Source organism: Protopterus annectens, chromosome 8.part1, assembly GCF_019279795.1.
Source record: "Protopterus annectens isolate FY-2018-M chromosome 8.part1, PAN1.0, whole genome shotgun sequence".
NCBI lineage: Eukaryota > Metazoa > Chordata > Ceratodontiformes > Protopteridae > Protopterus > Protopterus annectens.
In genome coordinates this window covers 359,423,560-359,446,223 of record NC_056742.1, presented here as the reverse complement: position 1 = coordinate 359,446,223, position 22,664 = coordinate 359,423,560, and the positions used below count along the sequence as shown (strand labels likewise).

General features: G+C 37.7%; 1 protein-coding gene across 1 annotated transcript in view; it reads right to left on the bottom strand.

Annotated features, from left to right (window-relative positions):
• The window catches only part of LOC122810356 (putative sodium-coupled neutral amino acid transporter 8), a 755,867-nt gene that overhangs the window by 61,002 nt on the left and 672,201 nt on the right, over positions 1-22,664 (bottom strand). The window contains exons 10-11 of the mRNA XM_044081937.1: positions 15,749-15,948; positions 6,049-6,100 (exon numbers count right to left, since the gene is read on the bottom strand). Of these exons, the coding sequence (XP_043937872.1) occupies positions 6,049-6,100; positions 15,749-15,948 (252 nt within the window). The remainder of the gene's footprint in view (positions 1-6,048; positions 6,101-15,748; positions 15,949-22,664) is intronic.

The following is a 22,664-nucleotide window of genomic DNA, read 5'->3' as shown; positions in this document are numbered from 1 at the left end:
TCACTTATTATTTCAAAGTATGTGCTTTTAGATAAGGTTTAATTGCTACTCTATCAGCCTGCAATTCCAGTATCCATCTTAGTTCATGTTGTTCTGTTAAGTTCTTAATGTCACCTAGTCTAAGACTGGGAGTATACATTCAACTATTCAAAGTAAAATCATGAACTACATTGTACCGAGCAGCATGTTTGGCTAATGCACTTCTTTCTGCTTCATTATTTCTAATAGCAGCTAAGTGCTCTCTTATACATTCCCTCAAGGAAAGATTTGTCATACCTACATAAAATGAGCTGCACGTATTACATACAGCTAAATAAATTAAATTTTTTGTATTACATTTTGCACAGATTAAATTATTTATACTTTTATTCTGCCTTGTTTCTTCGTTACATTGCTACTTTTGGAGATTTTAAAATTTATTCTCAGACAACAGATTATAGAAATATTTACAAAATCTTATGCAAACTAGTTTGGCTCCACAAAAGGGGTGATAAGTTATCCTAGTAATATCCAGGTAAACTCAGATAATGGAATCAAATTAGATTATATCGAAAAAGAACTGTACAAACTGGATTCAAACAAAGAACAGGGAAGGGATTAGTAACAATGATCTGAGAACACTATGGTGCCATTATATCTATTACTCACCAAGTCATATAAATACGGGGAGATTCCTCAAGACTGGAGACATGTATTTATTAAACCGGTCTTTAACGGAAAGGGGAGTAGTACAAATTCAGAATCATACAGACCCTTAAGTCTATTTTCATGTTGTGGAAAAATAATAGAAAAGGTAATATTGGATATGTTATTGTCAGAATTGGATAGGTTGGGACTTGAAACGTATATCAGCAAACATGTTTAAAATAGATCTATTACCACCTGTAATATGATGTTCCATAACAATATAATGAATTGTGCCGTGATGTAATTTATATAGATTTAACTTCATCATTTGACAGGGTCATAAAAAAAAACACTGATCATAAATTAGAGCAAATAGGTACTGATGTACTCCTGATAAGATGGATAGCAGCATGGCTTATAAATAGGACATGGCAAGTATCATACAGCAACTGGACAGGTGTAATTCTTGGTTACAGTAAGGGTGCCCCTTACTTGTTTAGATTGCATCTTTCAGACCTAATTTTTTCACCTGAAGTAATCTACAGTCTATATGCAGATGACCTGAAATTGGGTAAACTGATTACATGTGTTACAAATAAGGCATGCCTGCAAAATAACTGGACTAAATTGACCATTTGGACACAGGAAAATAATATGTTGATAAATACATCAAAAAACTAAGCATATGAGAATTAGGAGCCATAAAATGAAAGGTGAATATTTAATACAGCACACAGAGATTAAAACTGCAGACTTATTTAAGGACCTGGGCATATGGGTAGATCCAACTATGAGTTTTTCTAATCAACCAATTGGTTAATGATAATTATAAAACTATAGGTTGTATAAAAAATGTATAAAGTCTAGGAAATCAAAAATGAAGTAATTGTTTGTTACATTAGACACAAACTTGAGTATGAAATAATATGGAAACCCTATAAGAAAACAAGCATGAGTAAACTGGAAAGAGTACAGAGGAAATATACCAAGAGCATCCATGGATGTGAAAATTTAAGTTGTTATGAATGACTAAAATATCTAAACCTTTGCACTGTCTCTTATAGATATCCAAGAGGAGATCTTATTCAGGTATATAGGGCATTTAGAGACAACTAAATCTGGAAATGTTTAGGGTTATCAAAACATACTGGAGAATCATCAGACAACCCATGCAGAAGATTCTATATGAATGAGAAACGTACTAATTGGTTCTCTGACAGAGTAGATGATGCATGGAACAGATTACCAAATTAAATTAAAGTACTAGTTTAGATATTTTTAAGAACAACCTGGACACTTATTATGGGAACAAGTGTTTTGGTGTATTGGTAAACTAGAATGGCATTAATGCCCATTGCTTGAAATATTTGTATGTATGCATGTATGTAATACTGAAACCAAACACTTGATGTAATCATTTAATCAGTGGTGAAGAAATTAAGAAATAGAGTCAGCATATTTGAGGAGTGTTAGAAATTCTCTGCATGATTCAGATACTAATGCTGAGATTCTCTCTTCACTAAACTGGCAGCACTTTGCTACTAACACCAAGTGTCATTTGTTACTAATACTCACTAAACACACAAACCCCTGAAGAAAAAGAGATCAGACAGCAGGCAAAATAAACCAAGTTGGTGATGTGGGTTTACCAGTAAAAATGAAATATAATACTGTTCCCGCTGGATTTAGGACACTAACCAAACTTAATTCAGTTGACTGTTCAGTAGTTTGAATTTGGAGGTACAATACCTTCCCTTTGTTGCTCTACTAGCCTTCATCTCTGTTCACAATAAATTAAGACTATAAATAGCTGAAGACAAAACTATGCAGATTTGCTCTGTTGGAAAACTGAGCAGCCAACTGTGATATTCTATGGCTACCAATCACAGCAATATTTACTTAAATGTGCACACTGATAGTCAACATATTAAAGATTACTGCCCACTCTAAGAAAACTGGCAATAAGGGAAGGAGTATACTCACTAAAAATTACCCAAGAAAAATGTCACCCCTTTTAAGCAGAACCCCTGTTAAAAACTGTCATTGTGGAACAAGCCTTTTCTAAAATAGGCCCTGATATTTGGAATAAACTTCCAATGAATGTAAAAGCTGAGACTACTGTGCTAGGATTTGAACAATTACTATATGTGTATCTACATAATAAAACTGAATGCAGGTGTTTTAGGGCAAAGGTCAAGGTTCACAGCATACTAGTTCCTTCTCACCTTCAATCAGCATACTTACATACCCATTGTCATCAATTCTGGCACATCTTTGTTTACTAGCTATGATTCATCAAGACTCTGTCTAACAAGGTAACTGCAAAATTGTAAAGGTATATAACTCACAGTCACAATTGTTTTAAATATGTGCCTATTTTGCTTGAAAATGTGCAGAACTAAACTAGAATGATAGGGGTATTATAAAAGCCACCCACTATGCATTTCTGTCAGCCATGATCCTATGTATATATATACTTCAACAAAATTGTACACGTCCTGTTCTTTTGTATATAAATGTTACATTTTACCAATCTATACGTTTTCAATACTATAGTCTGGCTAAGTCATTCAGTGGACAAAATCTTTCTTATATACCTCTGTACCCAGGTCATGCCTCTGTCCTTGGGCCATTCCTCTTTACTACACAGAGGTCAAACCAATGTTAAGGGTTTATGGCTGGCCAAGTTTGCAGACAACTGTAAACTAGGTACCAAACTCCCCAGGTGGTACCAAGATCCTCCAAATGGGTCTTTCTCAAACAAATAGACAATGTCAAATCCAAGGACTAAAACTAAATGCCAGAAAAATTAATAATGGTATCCTTAGAAAAGCAGGACATCCCCTACAAATATCACAATGGCAACGCACTCCTGAAAATTGATCAAGTAGCTAGGGACCTGGGAGCTCATCTAGATGATGAGCTGTGCTTTCATCACTGTGTATTAACTATTGTAAGACAGTTCTTTTTCATTGCACAACTTATTAGGCCAATCATTGATTACAATGCCCCCCCCCCCCCGAATGCTTAATGTTTTCTCACCAAGAAACTCAAGGGCTTAAAATAATAAGAAATAAAATGATAGTCTCAAACACTTGTCCCTATTCTTGGTATCATAGAGGCAGCTTCTGCATCAGAGACTCAACAGATCCTAAACTCTTAGATCCACTGCATATCCACAATTCCAGTGGTGACAAACTCCTGCTCAACAGATCTGGGTTCCTATTAGAATGACAAAAACGCATTTTGTCGAGTGTGTTTTCATTGACACATACACAGCGAACAGCGAACAGCCAAAACAGCGAAGCGGCTGTTCAGCGAATTCTTTCCCTGGGAAAGAAGTTGCTTGACCATTTAGTTGCTTTGCCATGTTCTTTAGTATAGTGTGGTCCCTTGTCCAGTATAGCTCCCGAGCGTGAATGTGCAACAGTTACTGACCTTAGGGTTAAGGGTGCGGGTTAAGGTAAGTGCATGTGTTTTAAAATGTTTACTTTTTTTCCATTAGATGTTGGTTACGTGTATATGTGTATTGAGTTGTTCACTGTTTTTTTTGGGGAGGGGTTACAATTAGGGTTAGGATACGTGTGTGTGTGTTCGGAAGTGTTTAATTTTTTTTTTTTTTTTTTTTTCTGGTTGGAACAGTGAAGAAATCGCTGTTCTGTGGTTTCGACATTTTCAGCTTTCTCTGAAAATGCGTCGATGAAACATTGTTCACTGTTTTCAGCATTCAATCTTTCAATATAGACCCACAGATCTTAATCTCTTCTGCAACTTTAAACAGAACATGTTGAAGGGACAGATATGCATCTCAGAGAATTCTATTTCCTTAGAATCGTTTTCCTTTCTTCATAAAACAAAATACTTTTCTTACTCTTTTCAAACATGAATCCAAAAGAATGGTTGAAAAGAAGGATGATGAAGTCCCTGTAATTCGGATGAAAGCACTAATTGTTGTGGAATAAAAGAATCTTGGTTTCACTTTTGCCTCCTCCTTTTGGATCCTTGGTTGGATTACTTTACTTTTTGTTACTCTTTTCAAACATAATTTAGATGAATGGATGTGAAACTGCAAAGTCATCCATGGAGTAGCACCTTTGACCCTTTTGGAAAAGGACAACATGGAAATGTTCCACTGCTCTGGGTTAATTTGTATTTAAATTACAAAGAAAAAACACTTTACGGGCATGCATGGTTAGGCTTCTAAAGATTCTCTAGAGTCAATAGCCTATTAGGAACATATGAACCTATGAAAAGGGTATTTGTACCAGTCCATCTAAATAGTTAAAAAATGTAAGTAAATAAATAGCTTTGAAAAGCTGTCATGCAAACATTTTGATTTCAATATTAAGCAGTTTTGCAACTCACCATAAAACTTGTTCCCTCTACTTTGCATACAAAATATTTCATGTATGGCACTCCAGGTCTCCATTTTACTACTATGGAGCCTTTGAATAAGAAATGAGCCTTGACCTAGTTGTACAACACTTCAACAAAATACATAAAAACATTCTGGAAGAATACGAACTATCCCTTTCAAACTAATTTGTATAATGTAATAAAATGATATGGATGAAAATTTTCTGCAGGCATTTTCTGTAATAAACCTGAAAAAAGTTGGTTTGTAAAGTCTAGTTTCTAAGTGAGAATCATTTTTGGTCAGTAGTACCACCCTTATGAAATAATCAGTGATGATTTCAGCTAGCAGACAGACAAGATCTCATTGTCTAAATGCTGAACTGCTTTTAGAGACAAAATCAGAGTGTGGAAAACAATCATTATGCCAAAGTTGAAACTACATTCCCAAAATTTGGAACAAACTACCAACCCCAACTGCCTCCAACTCAACAGTACAATTTAAAAAGCTACTAAAGACACACTTAACTGAAATGAGGCTCTGCTCGTGCTCCTCCCTTGGTTAGTTTCTAGTACACTTAAGAGTTACAGTAGCCTACCTCTTATTAATATTTTTACTGTCTTCTGAATTGCCAATTGAGTTTCTGTAACAACGTTGATATTTCTTTTTAACCTTTAAAATGGCTTTTCCTATAGAAACAGTCAATTGGAATTCAGCCATTGCATGTGCATAATGTATAACTCCTGTGAGTTCTGTCATACATATGGCAATGCCATATAAGTAAAGATCTCATCAGAACAAAGGTCAAAGTTTTATGTAGATCATTTATTGTAAATATTATTTTGTTCTTAGAAATTTTCTTTCTATACTTTTACTTCTGCATCTTTTACAACTGTATGCTATATTTTTACTATATATGTGCATTCCTTGGAGCTTTTCTCCCCAGGCCTCAGCTGAAAAAGGACCTGTGTCCAGTCGGACTTTCCTGGTAAATAAATGTAAAATAAATAAATAAAATAAATAAAGCTGTAAAAATCTGTTCAGCCACCATCTCGGAAATTCCTTACCTTATCTTGGGTGATACAGGTTCAGTTTGCATTGCACACACAAGACACAGCCCTGTACAGGAAATAAAAACAAAAACAAGTTGACTTCAACAGTGGCACATCTTATTTCCGACACACAATTTATCTCAAAATGCGTAGTTATTCTTCATTATGAACTTGCTGGTACATTTTGTTTTATTATACACTAAGGGCATTATACAATTTTAAATTACTAATACTTAACACACGAAATGCAACATGATTTTATAACAACAATCATTTTAACTATCAATCACTTTCTATGTTTGATCATAGCCTGATGTCTGATCATAGTCTGCCTCGATCACTTCTTAAATTAAAGCTCCACACCTAAAGTTCATAGCTCAAGTGATCAATACAAAAATATGAATACTAAGCTTCACACAGACAATAGTGAAGATTACTTAATATATATTTTTAATATGTTTAACTAGCACTGTATTTTGAAGCGAGACTTTACACTGTATTCTAGAAAGTTGCTCATCTCCCTCCGCACATCCCTGCAAATTAAAGCAAGTAAAAGACTTCAGTGTGCTCCTCCAGCAAGCTCCTCTTAAATTCTGTAGTACACTGAACTGCTTTTTTTCTGAATCTATTGAAATTCTTACTACGCAATGGTATAGGAATGACTGTCGTTATTTCTCCATTATGAAAATTAGCGTTTTGATTCACAGAAACTGAAGACTACTACAAAATTAAATGTTTCAGTATAGTAACTGCTTCTCCAATGTGCATATTAGAAAAAAAAAAGACATCTGGGTATACACAATAGCAAAGGCTCGAATGAACTTACGCTGGGTGCCTAAAACAATGGAATTCAAGAGAACAAAATTTTGTTCAGTGAAGAACAAGAAAATTAGCTGGGATCATTAGTATTTCAAACTACGTATCCATCCTGACCAATGAAACCGTTACACAGCACATCAAATTTGAATTACGTATCCGTCCTGACCAATGGAAGTTACATAGCACATAAAATTTACATGGGAATGCAATATTATACACTACAATTTTTTTTATAAAGTGAATTACATACATGCTAAACAACATTGTTTACATACAATTATCTTGCATTAAATTATAGCAGTGTGTTTGGCAAAGAGTGATTTCTATTAACAAAATAACCATATCCACCATATTCCTGCAAATAATATACTACCTTCATTATAGTTAAAACCATGTCTGTAATCTTGTTTGGTTACATGGTGTCCAATAGAAGGCTAAATGACTACAAGAACTGCTTGCAGATATAGGATTATTTGTTGTATATGTAGCCTAAGGACAACAGGTTACAGGAACATTTGAGAATCAGGATGAAAGTTTCAAGATGTATTTCTTTTAAACCATAACTCAGAAGGCAATACCCAAACTTTGTATGCAGTTCCACAGAGCTGGTACTCAGTAAAATTGCATTTAATTACACTTACATATGTGCATGCACATCTGCATATCTAGAAGACTGAAGATAGTGCACAAATCAAGGGTCACACCATGATACGAGATTTACAGAAAATTGTATGGTACAGTGGGTAGGAGAGGCTAGAATCTATGCAGAAATAAAAATGACATGCCACAACAAAATTAAATGTGATGTCCCTAAACTCCATACACAACCGATACCATTCTCAGCAAAATCAGGGGTCATACCATGATATGAGATTTACAGAGAATTGTATCGTACAGTGGGTAGGAGAGGGTAAATCTATGCAGAAATAAAAATGACGTGCCACAACAAAATTAAATGTGATGTCCCTAAACTCCATACACAACCGATACCATTCTCAGCAAAATCAGGGGTCATACCATGATATGAGATTTACAGAGAATTGTATCGTACAGTGGGTAGGAGAGGGTAAATCTATGCAGAAATAAAAATGACGTGCCACAACAAAATTAAATGTGATGTCCCTAAACTTCATACACAACAGATACCATTCTCAGCAAAATCAAGGGTCATACCATGATATGAGATTTACAGGACAGAATTGTATGGTACCAGTGGCTTAGACAGGCTAAAAATCTATGCAGAAATAAAAATGACATGCCCCTCCCCATCACCAAAGCCTGTACCAGAGTGGATATCTTCATTTTAATATAGTGCAAATAATCTGTTCCACATACATGATAAATAGGGAGTTAACATTCTTCAGTCAGTCATTGCCCTGCACACAGTTCAGGGGAATCCTACTAGTGCATAGGCATCATCCTGTGCTATTTCAACAGTACAGTGTTCATAGCACACAAATACATAGTGCCATGTCCGAAGTGCATAACTGGTACAGCACATAAGCTTTTACTGTTCTGCATTGCTGCAAGACCCTGTAAATGCATTCACCCTACAGATGGGGCTATTTTTACTACATTTGGTGAACAACATGGCTCTGGGAGATGAAATGCAGAACAAAAGAAAACAAAACAGACATTCTACATTTCCATTAAAGAACGATCACTAGGACAATGCACCAAACATATTTTAGCAATGGCACATTGTGGCATGGCTAATATGTGATTAACCCATGGATGATGTGGTTTGATAATGCAGGCAAAGCCAGAGTGAGCAAACAAAGCTAACCATTGGTAAATCCTGCAGGACCCATAACCGAACATTTGTTATGCATGTCATACAATGACATTATCTATCACCTATCTATGGGAGCTAGAATCACTCAGTATTAAACCCAATACCATTTTCCTTGGGTGATCTAAGTTGTCTAATTATTGACTGGGAAACCTACAACACCACTAGTGTACAAGCACAGAGATTCCTGGACTTCATTAATACAAATGCCGTAGAACAATCAGAGCACCCACTAATGGAGCCCTTGCTTATATTCATCACTTGTTAAGTCTGATCATGAAACAGTCTCCTTCAAAGAGAAACTGAAACTAGAGACCCCTTCCACACAAGATATCTTTAGAAATTTCTCTAAGGCAAATTACCTACTCCTACGTATTATATTGGCAAGCTTCAAATCCCCACTAAACCTAGTTAACTCCACTAAATATGTAAAAACATACACCAATACACTATAACAGCATGTAAATAGCTGCATAAATACAGCTGCACCCATAGGGAAAAGTGCAGGGGCACCCCAGAAACAAACCCCTATGGCGGGACCATAATGTCAATAAGCTTTACAATAAAAGGAAGAGAATTTTGTCAAAAATTAAGAATCATCATTCTCAGAATGATCAATGTCTCGCCATTGAAATAAACAAGCTCAGAAAGCTAACAAAATCCACCAAATTCATGTTTGAGGTTAAAATAGCTGTAAAATAATAAACATTATTATTTTATATCAGTTTGGTTCAGTGTTTGTGTTTTGAGGCTAAAATAACTACCTAAACCAAAGGTGATCACAAGGTCTGTTTTAGTTATGTATGCAATCTCAGAAGCACAATGCAGCAATGAGTTGCGCTGATTGTGAATGAAGTTATCTGCATTGAAGCTAAAGATATAGTGAACCTAGTGGCTGAGAAATTCAGCTCAAACTTTATCCCCCTCTCTATACGGACCTGGAATGGTCTGGTCTCAAGCTACCACACAAGATCAAGTCCTAAAAGCGCTATTAAAAGCCAAAAATACGGCATTGATGGGTCCTGACAAAATTACTGTTGTTTGTATTTTTGGCTTTTCCCGGTAAGGGGTCGCAACAGCGGAACTCCGGTCTGCTAATGATTGGCAGTGGATTTTTACGAAATGCCGAGGTGCCAGCTCGATGCCCAACCTTCAACAAAGGCACACCCATTACGCATGCATGTCTTTCGAATGCTACCCAACTGTGGGGAGGACATGCAGACTCCACACAGAAGGCGCTCCCAAGCCCAGCCGAGAATCAAACGGGAGAACCTCTTGCTGTGAGGTAACAATGCTACTGCCATACCACCGTGGCATATCATGACAAAATCACTTAAATAGTATGAAGCACAATTTAGCCCCTCCCAACACTGTTCAGTCTCAGCCTCCAATACAGGTTCTGTACCAAGTGAATGGAGAACAGCAACAGGCATTCCCCTGCATAAGGGAGCACCTTCCACATCCAGGTCATTATGGACCCATAAATGTGACCAGCCTCATATGCAAAGCCATGAAGAGACTTATCCTGCAACGAATCAATAAGGATATAGAGAACCTCCAAATACTGGACCTGTCTCAGCTTGGATTCGTCAGCAACAGGTCATCCTTAACCTAAGGGATTTTTTGGTAAGGTTACCAAAGTAATGGATGAAGGTAAGATGGTACATAACACATACCTCAAACTGCCCAAAGCTTTCGGCATAATCCTCCCACTCAGGCATAGTGGGAAAGCTAAATAAACTGGGAATAAACCCCTACATCACTCACTGGATTGCCAACTGGCTCACGGATGCAAGAGATTAAAATAGGGGAAGCTACCACCACGAAAAAAAAAAAAATCAAAACTGGATTCTCCAGGATTCAGTGCTGGGCCCTCTCCTGTTTGGCATCTATTTCTCCAAAGTAAAAGTCAGTTACAGAGGATATACTTGGTATAAAAGCTATATGGAGGTTAAGGATGAACAATGTTGTTAGGGAGGTGGCCAAATCGTGCATCTTGCCATTTAAAATGCATCCAGAGATATTATCAGGACTCATCAATGCAATATTTGTAGCTTTTGATGGTGCTTGTAGCACTCTGGCTAATTATGTCTCCAGATGACTGCAAACTAAGAGCAGTAATTTAATCCCCAAATGACTTGGCAATTTTTCAGGTAGGTTTGTCTTAAACAAATAACTAGTGCCAAAATCATGGCCTGAAAGTAAATACCAAAAAATGCATTGTTGTATCCTTTGGGAAGTCATCTATCCTGGGGAATTACCACATCAGCAATAAATCCTTAAAAATTGACAATGCTGTTCAGGATTTGGGAAGTTATATGGACAGTGATCTAACTTTTGACCAACATGTATCCACTATTGTAGGAAAGTCCTTCTACATTGCACAGATTATAAACAAATGGAGTGTATAAAGCTCTAGATGGCTGAATAAAAGGGTACAGTGACATCTCATTAAGCCAATCATTGTGTATAATAACGCCTTTAACAAGTATCTGTCCAGACACATGCAACAACTGGAACGCACACAGAGATACCTTATTACAGGAACACAAGGCATAAATAAGACTTGGTCAGTCTACATAGGATGTACTATCACTATACTCTGTATCCTACAGACTGCTAAGAGTTGACCTGTATCTAGTATAGAAGGTATCTTCCATTCAACATTGAAGGACCTACTGCACATCAGCAAGTCAAATGGCTTCAGAAATGCTCAGCCTACAGCTCTAAACCTCTTCTGCAGCATCAACAGAATGGTTTGAAGGGACAGGTATATTTCACAGGTGATAATGTGCTCTGGAAAAGAGTCCTTATCCACATAAAACAAAGCTCATCTGCATCCATATTCAATTGCAACTTGGATCTATGAAGGGGTATTAGAAAATGTACCCCAGGACTTCCCCTTGTGCTATTAATGGACAGAGGTAGCTCCTAAATACTTTATCCCTTGCATGAGTCCTCAAAGATTATCTATGATATGGATTCTAGTTATTCTCATTAGGGGTAATAAATTATCTACCAAGTGATGGGGGAGGCCAGTCTTATACCAAGTGGGATAAGTTAATTAAAGCATCAAAGGGGAAATTGGCTAGGCTTAAAATGGCTCACAAGTGCAATTAGCCAAGACTTACCTAAGAACCTATTTAAAAAATAAATTTCTTAATTTTTTTATTAATGCTATTGCATATTTGTGGTTCAGTTCCTTCTAACTCTTCTCAGCTAGTGGACATCTCGCTGATGTATTGCACAAGTAGTGGCATGCAAAGTGCAACAGTAAAACACAAGCAGCGAAGCAGTACGCCCTGTAAAATAACATAAATGCTCTCAACACACAGGTAATAAAGCTTTACACCATATATTTGGATGTGGGAAGAAAATGGCAAACCAAGAAAAAACCCATGCATGTGCAGACACTGAGTACATGTAAATTCCATGTAAAAGGCACACAGCCAATAAGTGACTCTGAAACCAAGAGCTGTGAGGCAGTCACTTTTGCCTTCTCTAACATACTGAACTTATAAGAACATACGCATATAGGAAGGGTATTCTCAAGATAATCAGGCAAGGCTTCTCTGTGGGATGAATTGAGTTCCCACTTCCAAAAGACCTTCTTCCCTATACCTTGTGAGGTCAGACAAGTATAGCCCAAATGGATCTTATTCAATACCTCATGTACTAGATGAAGCTGGAGCTTGCCCTCAGGATAGCCTTAAGATCCCCTACTGAACATCAGAGGTAAAGGAATATCAATTAACAAACCATAAAAGGCAGCAGCTGCTGCCATTGCTGAAGCAAAGTTCTTGGGTTTGGATGGACAGCCCATGGCAAATGGCTTTTGCATGACCTCAGAAAGATTCTGGCAGACTAGTAGCTGACTCAGGAAGGAAAGGTGGGACCCTACCAAAGCAGTTCTCAGCAACTAACTATTGGCCATGATGGATTCTAAGGATTTATCCAGGAATACACCATGTAGCCATGTATGCCAAAGCCAGAACTGTAGCTATGGTGGGGAAAAGGGAGCAGGTTCTCCGGGCACAAAGTTTTACGGGATGCAATCTGCATATCCTGATCAGTCTTCAGCACATTATCGTCATTCATTGAATGCTGCCATTGCGCATTTGTGGTCTGAACTGAAGCACTTTAGTGCTCCAAGTGTTGTATAAAATGTTGCAGATGGTCTTACAAATGCAGCAGGCATTTTGCTTCACTTTAAAGAGCTTTTGTTGGAGTATGTGGTCTGAAGTGAAGCACCTTAGTACTCTGTGTGTGGCTTGAAAGTGTACAAATGTAGTAAGCAGTTTGCTACAATTTAAAAAGAATGAAAGGGCCAATCTTGTCTCCTGAACCTGATTGATTTCTTTGAATTAGTCTCCAGAGCCATGGACAATGGTAAGGTGGTCCACACAGCCTATCTAGACCTTGCCAAGGCCTTTGACACCATTGTCCACTCTGGAATCATAGATAAACTTACTAAGCTGGGCATTAATCCCTATGTCACCCAATGGGTTGCTAACTGGCTTACTGATAGAACCCACACTGTAAAAGTAGCAGACTCCAAATCCAGCTACAGACAAGTGGAGTACCTCAGGGTTCAGTCCTGGGGCCACTCTTGTTTGGCATACACTTCTCTGACGTATAGGCCAACACTAAGGGACTCTGGATAACAAAGTTCACAGATGACTGCAAACTGGGAGCCATTATTGAATCCCCAAATTATGTGGATACTCTACAAAAGGGCCTTACAGAAACAGATGCTTGGTGCCAGAGCCATGGGCTCAAGCTCAACGCCAAGAAATGTATAGTTATCCCCTTTGGGAAAAAACATGTATCAGTGAGTTACCATATAGGTGGCAGTACACTAAACACCAAAAATGTGATGAGACTTAGGGACACAGGTGGACAGTGGTCTCACCTTCGATAACCACATCGCCACAACAGTCAGGAAATCCTTCTATGTGGCACACCTCATCACTAAGGGCTTTTAATGCAGAAAAAAGGAGGTCATTGTCCCACTGTACTCATCCCTCATTAAACCCATTATTGAGTACAATGCCCCGTTTGGTATGTACCTCTCAAGACATTTGCAACAATTGGAAAGGCCGCAGAAATACCTCACTAAAAGAATCACAGGCCTAAAGCAGATGCCCTACACTGACTGCCTTAAAAAACTCCAGCTATATCGTCTATTCAGAGGCGATCTCTGCTTAACATACAAGGCCATGTCAAACCCAGAGCTGTTGGACATGCTACACTTAAATAAATCCCAATCCCTCAGAGCCACACGTTCCAGGGATCTAAACCTTGTCATCACAATAAACAAAAACAAAACATGCTGGAGGGTTAGGTTCCTGACCCAGAGACTCCCCAGACTCTGGAAAAGATTGCTCATACAAGTCAAGCAGAGTGCCTGTTTGGTCCTCTTCAAAAGGAACCTTGACGATTGGATGGGAGAAAGGAAATTTACCCCGGGGATCACGTCAGTCGCCCTGCTAGACAGGGGTCCAGGGAAGTAAATAGTGTGGGAAAAAAATAGCCAGGGAATTGTTCTGGCTATGCTTGTATAGGCCCTAGGGCTGATAGCCTAGTACCAACCTATGAACCTATGAAATGAGTTTTTTTTTGCTCCATTAAGTCCAGGAAGGTACCAGATTATTGGAGAAAAGCTAGTTACATCTCTAGCCACACAGGAGAATACTTTAAGTTTCAGCAAAGATATGGTGAAATTCAAATAAACAAATCTCATGCACTTGTACCATGTTTTTATTTTATTAAGTTAGAGTGGTTTTGATTGATTTATCAGTAGTGAAAAGGAATGCTGTCCAGAAACATGCACTGCCCAGGGTGTAGGAGGCTTCTACTTTGAAAGGGAAGGTAGCTAAATTTTGAAAGTTAGAGCACAACTTCAAAACCCTGGCCATGCTTTTAATATATTCTGTGTAGTTGTATACACTTAAGTTCCACATTTTTCATTTTGTGGAGAATGCAGAGCACAAGAACAGAAATTAAAGAATTTAAATTTAGCAGTACTCAGAGTGAGTTATAGTGTAGTCACTGGAAAGTAAGACATTGAGTCTTGTCTTACAAATGTTTTGCCTTTTTGCCTTCCCTTTGTGACCTTATTCATGTGTGCCTGTTTTTGCAGTGATCTGAATGAACAACATGCAGCATCTTATAACATGTAAAAGAAGAGTTCTTTATAAAAATTCACAAGCCATAGTGGATATACCTCAGCTTTACCCCTGACTACAACGTATTCATACTTGTATTTGTTTGGGAACTTGTCCTTTGCAGCATCTGTCTTGCTGCCTAATGTAGTTAACAGAGCAATGTAGCCTTCTTTGCTTAAACTGTGACAATCCTGGAGAAGAAAGTGTGGTTGGCTTATCTTTATACGTGAAAGCAATTATAGTTTTACTCTATTCCTTGGATACACATTTTAGTCATACTTCTCAGCTGTCCAGATTTTTGCTTCATATTTTTGGTCTATTCTTTACAAAATCTGCATTTTTCTGCCAAATCCCCAAGGACTGAAGTTAGTAGAAAATTATATTAATTTGAGCTTCAGACTTCATCCATCCATCCTCAACCCCTTTTCCTATTTTTGCACATGGGGTCAGATTTCATTCCTTCAGAAAATGCTTGCCAACACAAATCCTGTTATTTTAGGAAATTTCTAATTTTATAAGAGCAGTATTTAAAATCTGTCCCTATTTTTGGGGCTATGCCCCACCATTATTTTAGGATTTATCCAGATTTCTTAAGTTAAGAAGTTGAGAGGTATGCTTTCAGTCATTACCTCTATACTATGAATTAAAAAAGATTTGATCAATACTTTAAGAACATCTTGTATTTCAGGTTTAAACTCATCAGTACCAAATGGAGCAAAGATCTAATTAACATTTTTGTTGCTGTTGTTAAAATATACAAAATAATTGATTAGCTCTCAAAGCAACTTATTAAAATATTAAGTCAAAATGTACTGTGCAAGCACAGAAATGCAAAAAGCTAAACCAAGAACAGCTGAAAGAAGAAAAAGAAGAACAGGAAGACGGGAAACATTATCACATGACAATATGTCAAATGAATAAAACATGCAAGATTTACCTGGAAAAATATATATGAAGAAAGCACTGATACCACCAACTAGGCTGATGACTTCACTTATATCAGGAACAAACATAGCAATAAGCATCGTCACTAGAATCCAGCTCACTGTCAGTGTAATCCTCACAAAGGTTTCATACCATTCACTGATAACTGCATACTTGCGCTTGTAGGTCAACCATACTTCATTTAGAACAGACCTGAAATATACAAAGATTGATGCATTATAGTGCTGACAGTCAAGTGGAATACATTTTACTGACAAACATTTCTGTCTATGTGCATTTTTTTCATCAAACTTCCCCCTTCTGCTCTACAACCACTTCATTTCTCTGAAAAGAATATCCCCAGTGCAGAAGCAAAAAACAAAAAAAAAAAAAACACCTGGAGGGAAATCACCTAAACAGCCACAGAGATAGTTTGTGCCCCTGTCGACATTCAAGCAGCTAGTGTGGTGACTGACACAAGAACCCTATCACCAGGGGACCTCCTTGTCCATGTGTGCGTAATTCCACATAAACACTACTGATGATGTCCTGTTTGCAATGGTGAAGCCCATTTCCCCAGTCCTGGCTGTTCTTGTTGCCAGGTAAGCCTTAGTTTTTATATTGCATGATAACAATCTATTATATTACATGATAGCAATGATATTGACACCCAGTTTAATGACTATTTCACCTCCTCCATCCAAAAGTTATTCAACAATTTCCCCACTACTGCTACTACAAACACTCCCAAAATACAAAACTGTCACTGTAAGACCAACTCCCAATTCTCTCAAACCAGTTCCAACTGACCCAATTCATAAACACCTTGCCGAATTCAAACCCACTACTCTCGCTGCTGATAAATTCCCCGCTGATTATCTCAGGATTGCCGTCTCTGCCATCGCCTACCCTATTTCCATACTCATCAATAGATCCATAGCTGAACACATTGTCCCCTATCTCTGGAAAATTTCTTATATCATCCCCCCCCTACACAAAGGCGGTTCCTCGACAGAACTTGGTAATTATTGCCCCATAGCTATACTATCTCCCCTATCAAAAGTCTTAGATAAACGTGTACACACCCAACTACTGAATCATCATCTTCAATATAACCTGCTAGCAAATTCCCAACATGGAGTTCGGCCAAACCATAGTACTACCTCTGCCCTTATATCCTTTACTTACCACGTCAACCAACAAAGAAATATCGGTAACTTGGTATCTGTTGTCTTCCTAGACCTGTCACAGGCATTTGACACGGTATCCCACTGCAAATTACTGTCGACTCTCTCTGAACTCAATCTGGATAACTCCTCTCTACTGTGGTTTAAAAATTATCTGTCCCTCCGTTAAATGGCATAACTCTCTCTCCCCTCTCCTCCCAGTGGGATAAGGTGCTCTGCAAGGATCCATTCTTGGTCCCTTACTATTTTCCATCTTTACCAATAACCTCCCCTCGGCTACCCAACAAACTAATATAGTACAGTATGCTGATGACACCACCCTTATTTGCTCAGCCCCCTCTCTACAATTACTCCAAGACAGAACCCAGGAAGCCTTCACTACTGTAGAAAAATGGCTACATTCCTCCCAACTCATACTAAACCCATCAAGGACCCAACTCATGATCTTCCACCCATCCAAAACTTTCATCCCTACCTTGCCATTCTCAATAACATCCTCCAACAATCTCCCTACCTTGCCATTCTCAATAACATCCTCCAACAATCTTATCACACCAGTAACTCAAGCCAAGCTACTAGGTCCAACTATTGACCAAAACCTAAAATTCGACAAACATATAGCACTAACAATTGCCAAAGTTCATAAAAAAATAGTTTCACTCTACCGCTGCTAGAACTTCCTCACACAGGATTCCTGAATCATTATCTTTCGTATCCATCTACTCTCCACCTTACTATATGCTTCCAGTTCTAACTAACCTAAACAAATCTGACCTTCTGAAACTATTTACCGGTTACAATAAAATCTCAAAATTTGCAACCAATGCTAAGTTTCTTTCTCACCATTGCCTCTCCCTAAGACAACTATGATGGCTAGAACTCCCTAAACTACTAAAATACAATCAACTTCTGACCCATCAACTGCTATACCATCCAAATAAAATACCTGCCCTCTCTGGTCTGCTCGCCTTCCATAATACTGCGTGTCAACTAAGATCTTCCAATATTGCCCTACTGACTGTTACCAATTTATTACGTAGCTCAGGCCAATCTATTTATTCCTATGCAGTTGTTAAGGCTTTGAACGTTCTACTCTCTACATTAGATGTCTAAATAGTAAACATACTTTCAAATCCCTACTAAAAGATCTCATTTTCAAAACTTGGATATGTCCCTGTACAAAACCAGACTAATTTTACCTATACCTCTCAACCGTTCAGTGCAAGAAATTTGGACAAAGCCAGGAAGAATGGGGGGGGGGGCAGAGGCCAAAAATAGGGACAGAATTTAAATACTACTCCTATAAACTTAGAAAGTTGCTAGAATAACAGGCTTTGCATTATAATGAATTTTCTGAAGGATATAAAATCTGAAACTCAAATGGCTGTCATTATTTAGTGACTGCAATCTTAAATGATTTGCCAGAAAACCACATATTTTATGAGTAACAGACCAAAAATAGGAGGCGAAAACCTGTACAGTTGAGAGGTATGTCATGACTTTCAACATCCCTAGATCACAGGTGTACTGTGTAGTTTCAGTTAGTGCATAGTACTGTGAAACCAGGTGTTTAGGCCAACTTTATAGTTATGGTTTCTAGTTTATCTTGTTTGTCTACGGAAACTTTGAATTTATGTTCAAGCAATTGTACATTTGTTGTATAATAACTTGTTTAATTTGTTTCTCAATTTTCTAACTACTGTATGCTGCATCATTTGTAAAACTCTGATTTTACTCATTTTATATGTTCTATGCTCTTTGTACAAAATAGCTATGTTTATATAATTTTTTATTATTTTTATTATTTTTTTATAATTTTTTTACTATGTATATGGAGCTTTTCTCCTCGGGCCTCCGCTGAAAACAATCACCTTGTGTCCAGTCATACTAACCCGGTAAACAAATGGAAAACAAGTAAATAAATAAAATAAATATTACCATTTAGCTGAACAAAATCATGTCACACTACCAGTAGGATTCGCAAGCCTGTATCTGTCACTCAGTCCCCTCCTCTACTGTTTAGCTCTTTTAGAATCAGAGGATCTATTCAAACTTGGGTGACTTGCATCATAATCTAATCTTAACCCCTCAATGCCACAGACCCATTAATTTCTAAGAATTATTTTTGTATTAGTATACATGCAGACAGAAAAACTGAATGCCAGCAACAATGAACAGCATGAATAACAAAATATACATTCATCAACAGGTAACAGAAAAGAAAAGGAACAGCTTGTGTACTCTCTACGTTTTCAGGGTATGATTATGGAGTAAATCATACTTTGGGAACTGTAAGCAAGTCTGAAAAGCAAATGGAAAATGTCTTATTTTAAATTTACTCAATTCCTATATGCTGACCTCATGGCATTTTAGTTCTCTGCTGTAGAATCTTTTGAAGCAGTGATTTTATTGGGAGAAATAGAACAAAAACAAAATGTGGAGTGGGAAAAGGAGTGCATCATGGGCAATTCATATGAGAAATGCATTAAAAGGGGAGTTATACATTTCCAAGCAGACAGCAAAAGAGAGGACATAATATATCCTCAGTGTTTACTAAAACATATGTTCTCAAACATCTACTCATACATTCATGGACATTATATATGATAAGTTCTACACTCAGAGGAGGAACCATTCTGAATGGGCTTCAAACTGTGCACACATAAGGCAGCAGGGTACAGCAAACTATCATCAGGACAAGTAACATTGGCAATCTGCAAGACCAAACTAAGCAGATTAGCAGGCAACCAAGGTAGACCTAATTAACTGTCTTACTATGCATTACAGTGAAAAACACTCCCCTGAGGCTTAACTATTTGAACAGATCATCCAAAAGTAATATGCATGCAAAATATCCTAGGATTAAATAATGAATATAATATGCTCTGCCACATTTATAGGAAGTTCGGGAGAGAGGTTTGGCTTTTGTCGAATTTACAGAACAGTGTTTTATTGCTACCAAAATGCTGGTAATGTCCTTCATGTTTATACTAATGGGCTGCTGCTAGTTGCATCATTAATGGTCTGTTCAAATGCACTATTTGCACTTAAGTTGCCTTTCTGGAAATAGTAGCATAGCCTTACATTTCAGTCCATAGATAACATTTCATCAACAGAAAAAAAATCTATCTTTCCATCAACTAAAATCCATTCATCCTTTCATTTATTCTCTAAATCATTTGCTATGGTGAATGTCACAGTAGTAGCAAGTGATACCTATCCTGTGGGTTAGTAAAGCATTCTGAAGTAAATGAAAGATATAGTCTCTCCACTGTATGCTGGGCCTACTTTGTTGTCTTCTCTTAGTGGTCCATGATTGTACACCTCTAGTGGAAAGCATCTAGTCACTACATGCCCAAATCACTTCAGATTACTCTCATCAACCCAGTAAAGCAGTGGTCATAGACAAAAATCATCTCAGTTTTTGCAGCTCCTCACTCAGTCCCACTGACTGAGGCCAGCAGCCCTATAAAAAGTAATCTTACTTCCACTGCTTGTACCCACAACCTCATCCATTCAGTCACTACCCAAAACTTATGTCCTCGGGTGTGGATGAGACTTTCACTAACCCGTAAGCTAAGCTTTGTTCTATGACTTAGTTCTCACTTCACCACCACTGCAACCACCACTGGTCAGTTTTCTGATCCCATTTATCTTCAGAAGTGAAACCCAAAACTTTTAACTCGTCCTTCTTAGCCAGCTACTTCTCTGCATGTACAGAGATCAATCTACTCTTTTTTGGAGGAGAACCATGCTCTTTGATTTTGGTCCCAGCCAAGTCATACCTGGCAATGCAGTCTTGGATACACTCAGAGATCAACCACTTAAGGCCAAGAGGAAAACACCTGCAAATAGCCTTACAAACCTTATGTCCCAGACTAGGTATGCTGCAAACCACAACTGTGTCTTTGTATGCTGTCCATGAAAATCATAGATGTAAGATAGAATAAATACACTTGGTATACCCTAGAGAGACGATTATTTTCCAGAATGTATTTGAATTGACAGTGAGAATGGAGATGCCACTTTTGCTTCAAAAGAAGAGTGACAATGCAAGAAGCAGTGGCCCAGGGACTTATTTCTGTAGCACCTCCCAAGTCAATTTGTGACACATGGCTGTGTCTTCTCTCCAGGTCCACAAAACACATGTAAGCTGTACTAGTAAACTTTCAAAACCACTCAATACGTGTGCAAGTAGAAAGAGTTAGTTTACTGTTCCACAGGCAGAATAGAACACACAATGGTCTGCCTGAATAGGAAGCTCAAGTGTCAGACGAGTCCTCCTATCCAGCAACTGCATATTCTTTCCCAGGGAGGCTGAGAAGTTTGATTCCTTTATTAGTGAAGTAGATCAGTCTGTCCCATATTTGGGAAATGGCGACCACCACCCAGTTTTCCAGCTGAAAGGTACTGGCAGGGGATAGTAAGAAAGTCCTTGAACCACAACACCCCAATATCCAATGCCCTTAACATTTCCCTTTGAAGTTCATAATTTCTCATAGCTTTACCAATGGGGTGCTGGTTAAACATTGCACTGACCACATCTACAGACATGGATGCAATACCAGTAGCTGCTCCTGACAATGCCTCCTCAAAGGACAGCACATCCAAAAGCTCTTCAAAGTGCTCTTTTCCCCAACAGCAACATTCTTCTGATCAAATATTTTGTATATAGTAACTCAAATGTGAGTCTAAAAATAACTTATGTCATGTTCTACCCTGTAGGATCATGACTGACAATAACTGTTAAATGCTAAAATTATGAACATTTAAGTAATTACAGTAAACCTTGACAGTTGTAGATGATATCCTTGCACAAGTTCAGGATATTTTAGTTAGGTTAAAGTTAATCAGCTATCTACCAGAAGTTTCACCTGACTGATGTATTAACAATTTAATAAAGGAAATGTTTTAATGGTCAATGTTACTATGCCCCATTGTTAAAATTATCTCAAGATACTAAACTTGGCAGCAGAGATTCATTAGAAAATTAGTTTAATTGAAGCAAGTACTTTTGCATACAAATGCCATTGTAAGACCAATTTTCTTGAACAAAGTATGTGAGAATGATACAACCATCACATGAACGCTTCTTGCTGGTCAATAATAAAGAACATTTGATTGATTCTTACACAGGTTAACCCAGTGTCTGATGACTCAATCAAAAACAGGAGCAGAAATCCCAACTTGGAAACACAGTGTTTTGCATCCTTTGTGTGAGCTGGATATATATAATTTATTTATTTTACATTTGTTGACCGGCATAGTCCGAATGGATATATGTCCATTTTCAGCAGAGGCCCGGGGAGAAAAGCTCCAGAGACACACACAAGGTATTACACTTAAGAGGCATGCAAATTTACAAAGTATATACAAATGTAGTCCATAGGAAGGAACTCGCAGGATTCATAATAACTTTGTATAAACAAAATGTGACAATTTGCAAATTAGATATGAGCAGAAAAATGCACACAATATGTTTAGCCTTAATAGACAGAGTAGTAGTTAATCGGGGTTAGCACAGGGGCAAAGCCAATGTGTTTTAAAATATTGTTTCAAGCCATTTTTGACGATATTTAGAGAGGATTCCAGGATAAGGTTGGCTGGGAGAGAATTCCAAGTTCTGCCAATGAACTTGGCAAACAGGGAGGCTCCACCTGCATTGTTAGCTGTGAGTGTTTGGACCTGACATTTGTTGGATGAGCGTAGTGACCTGGGGCTATTATAAGGTTTTATGATGTT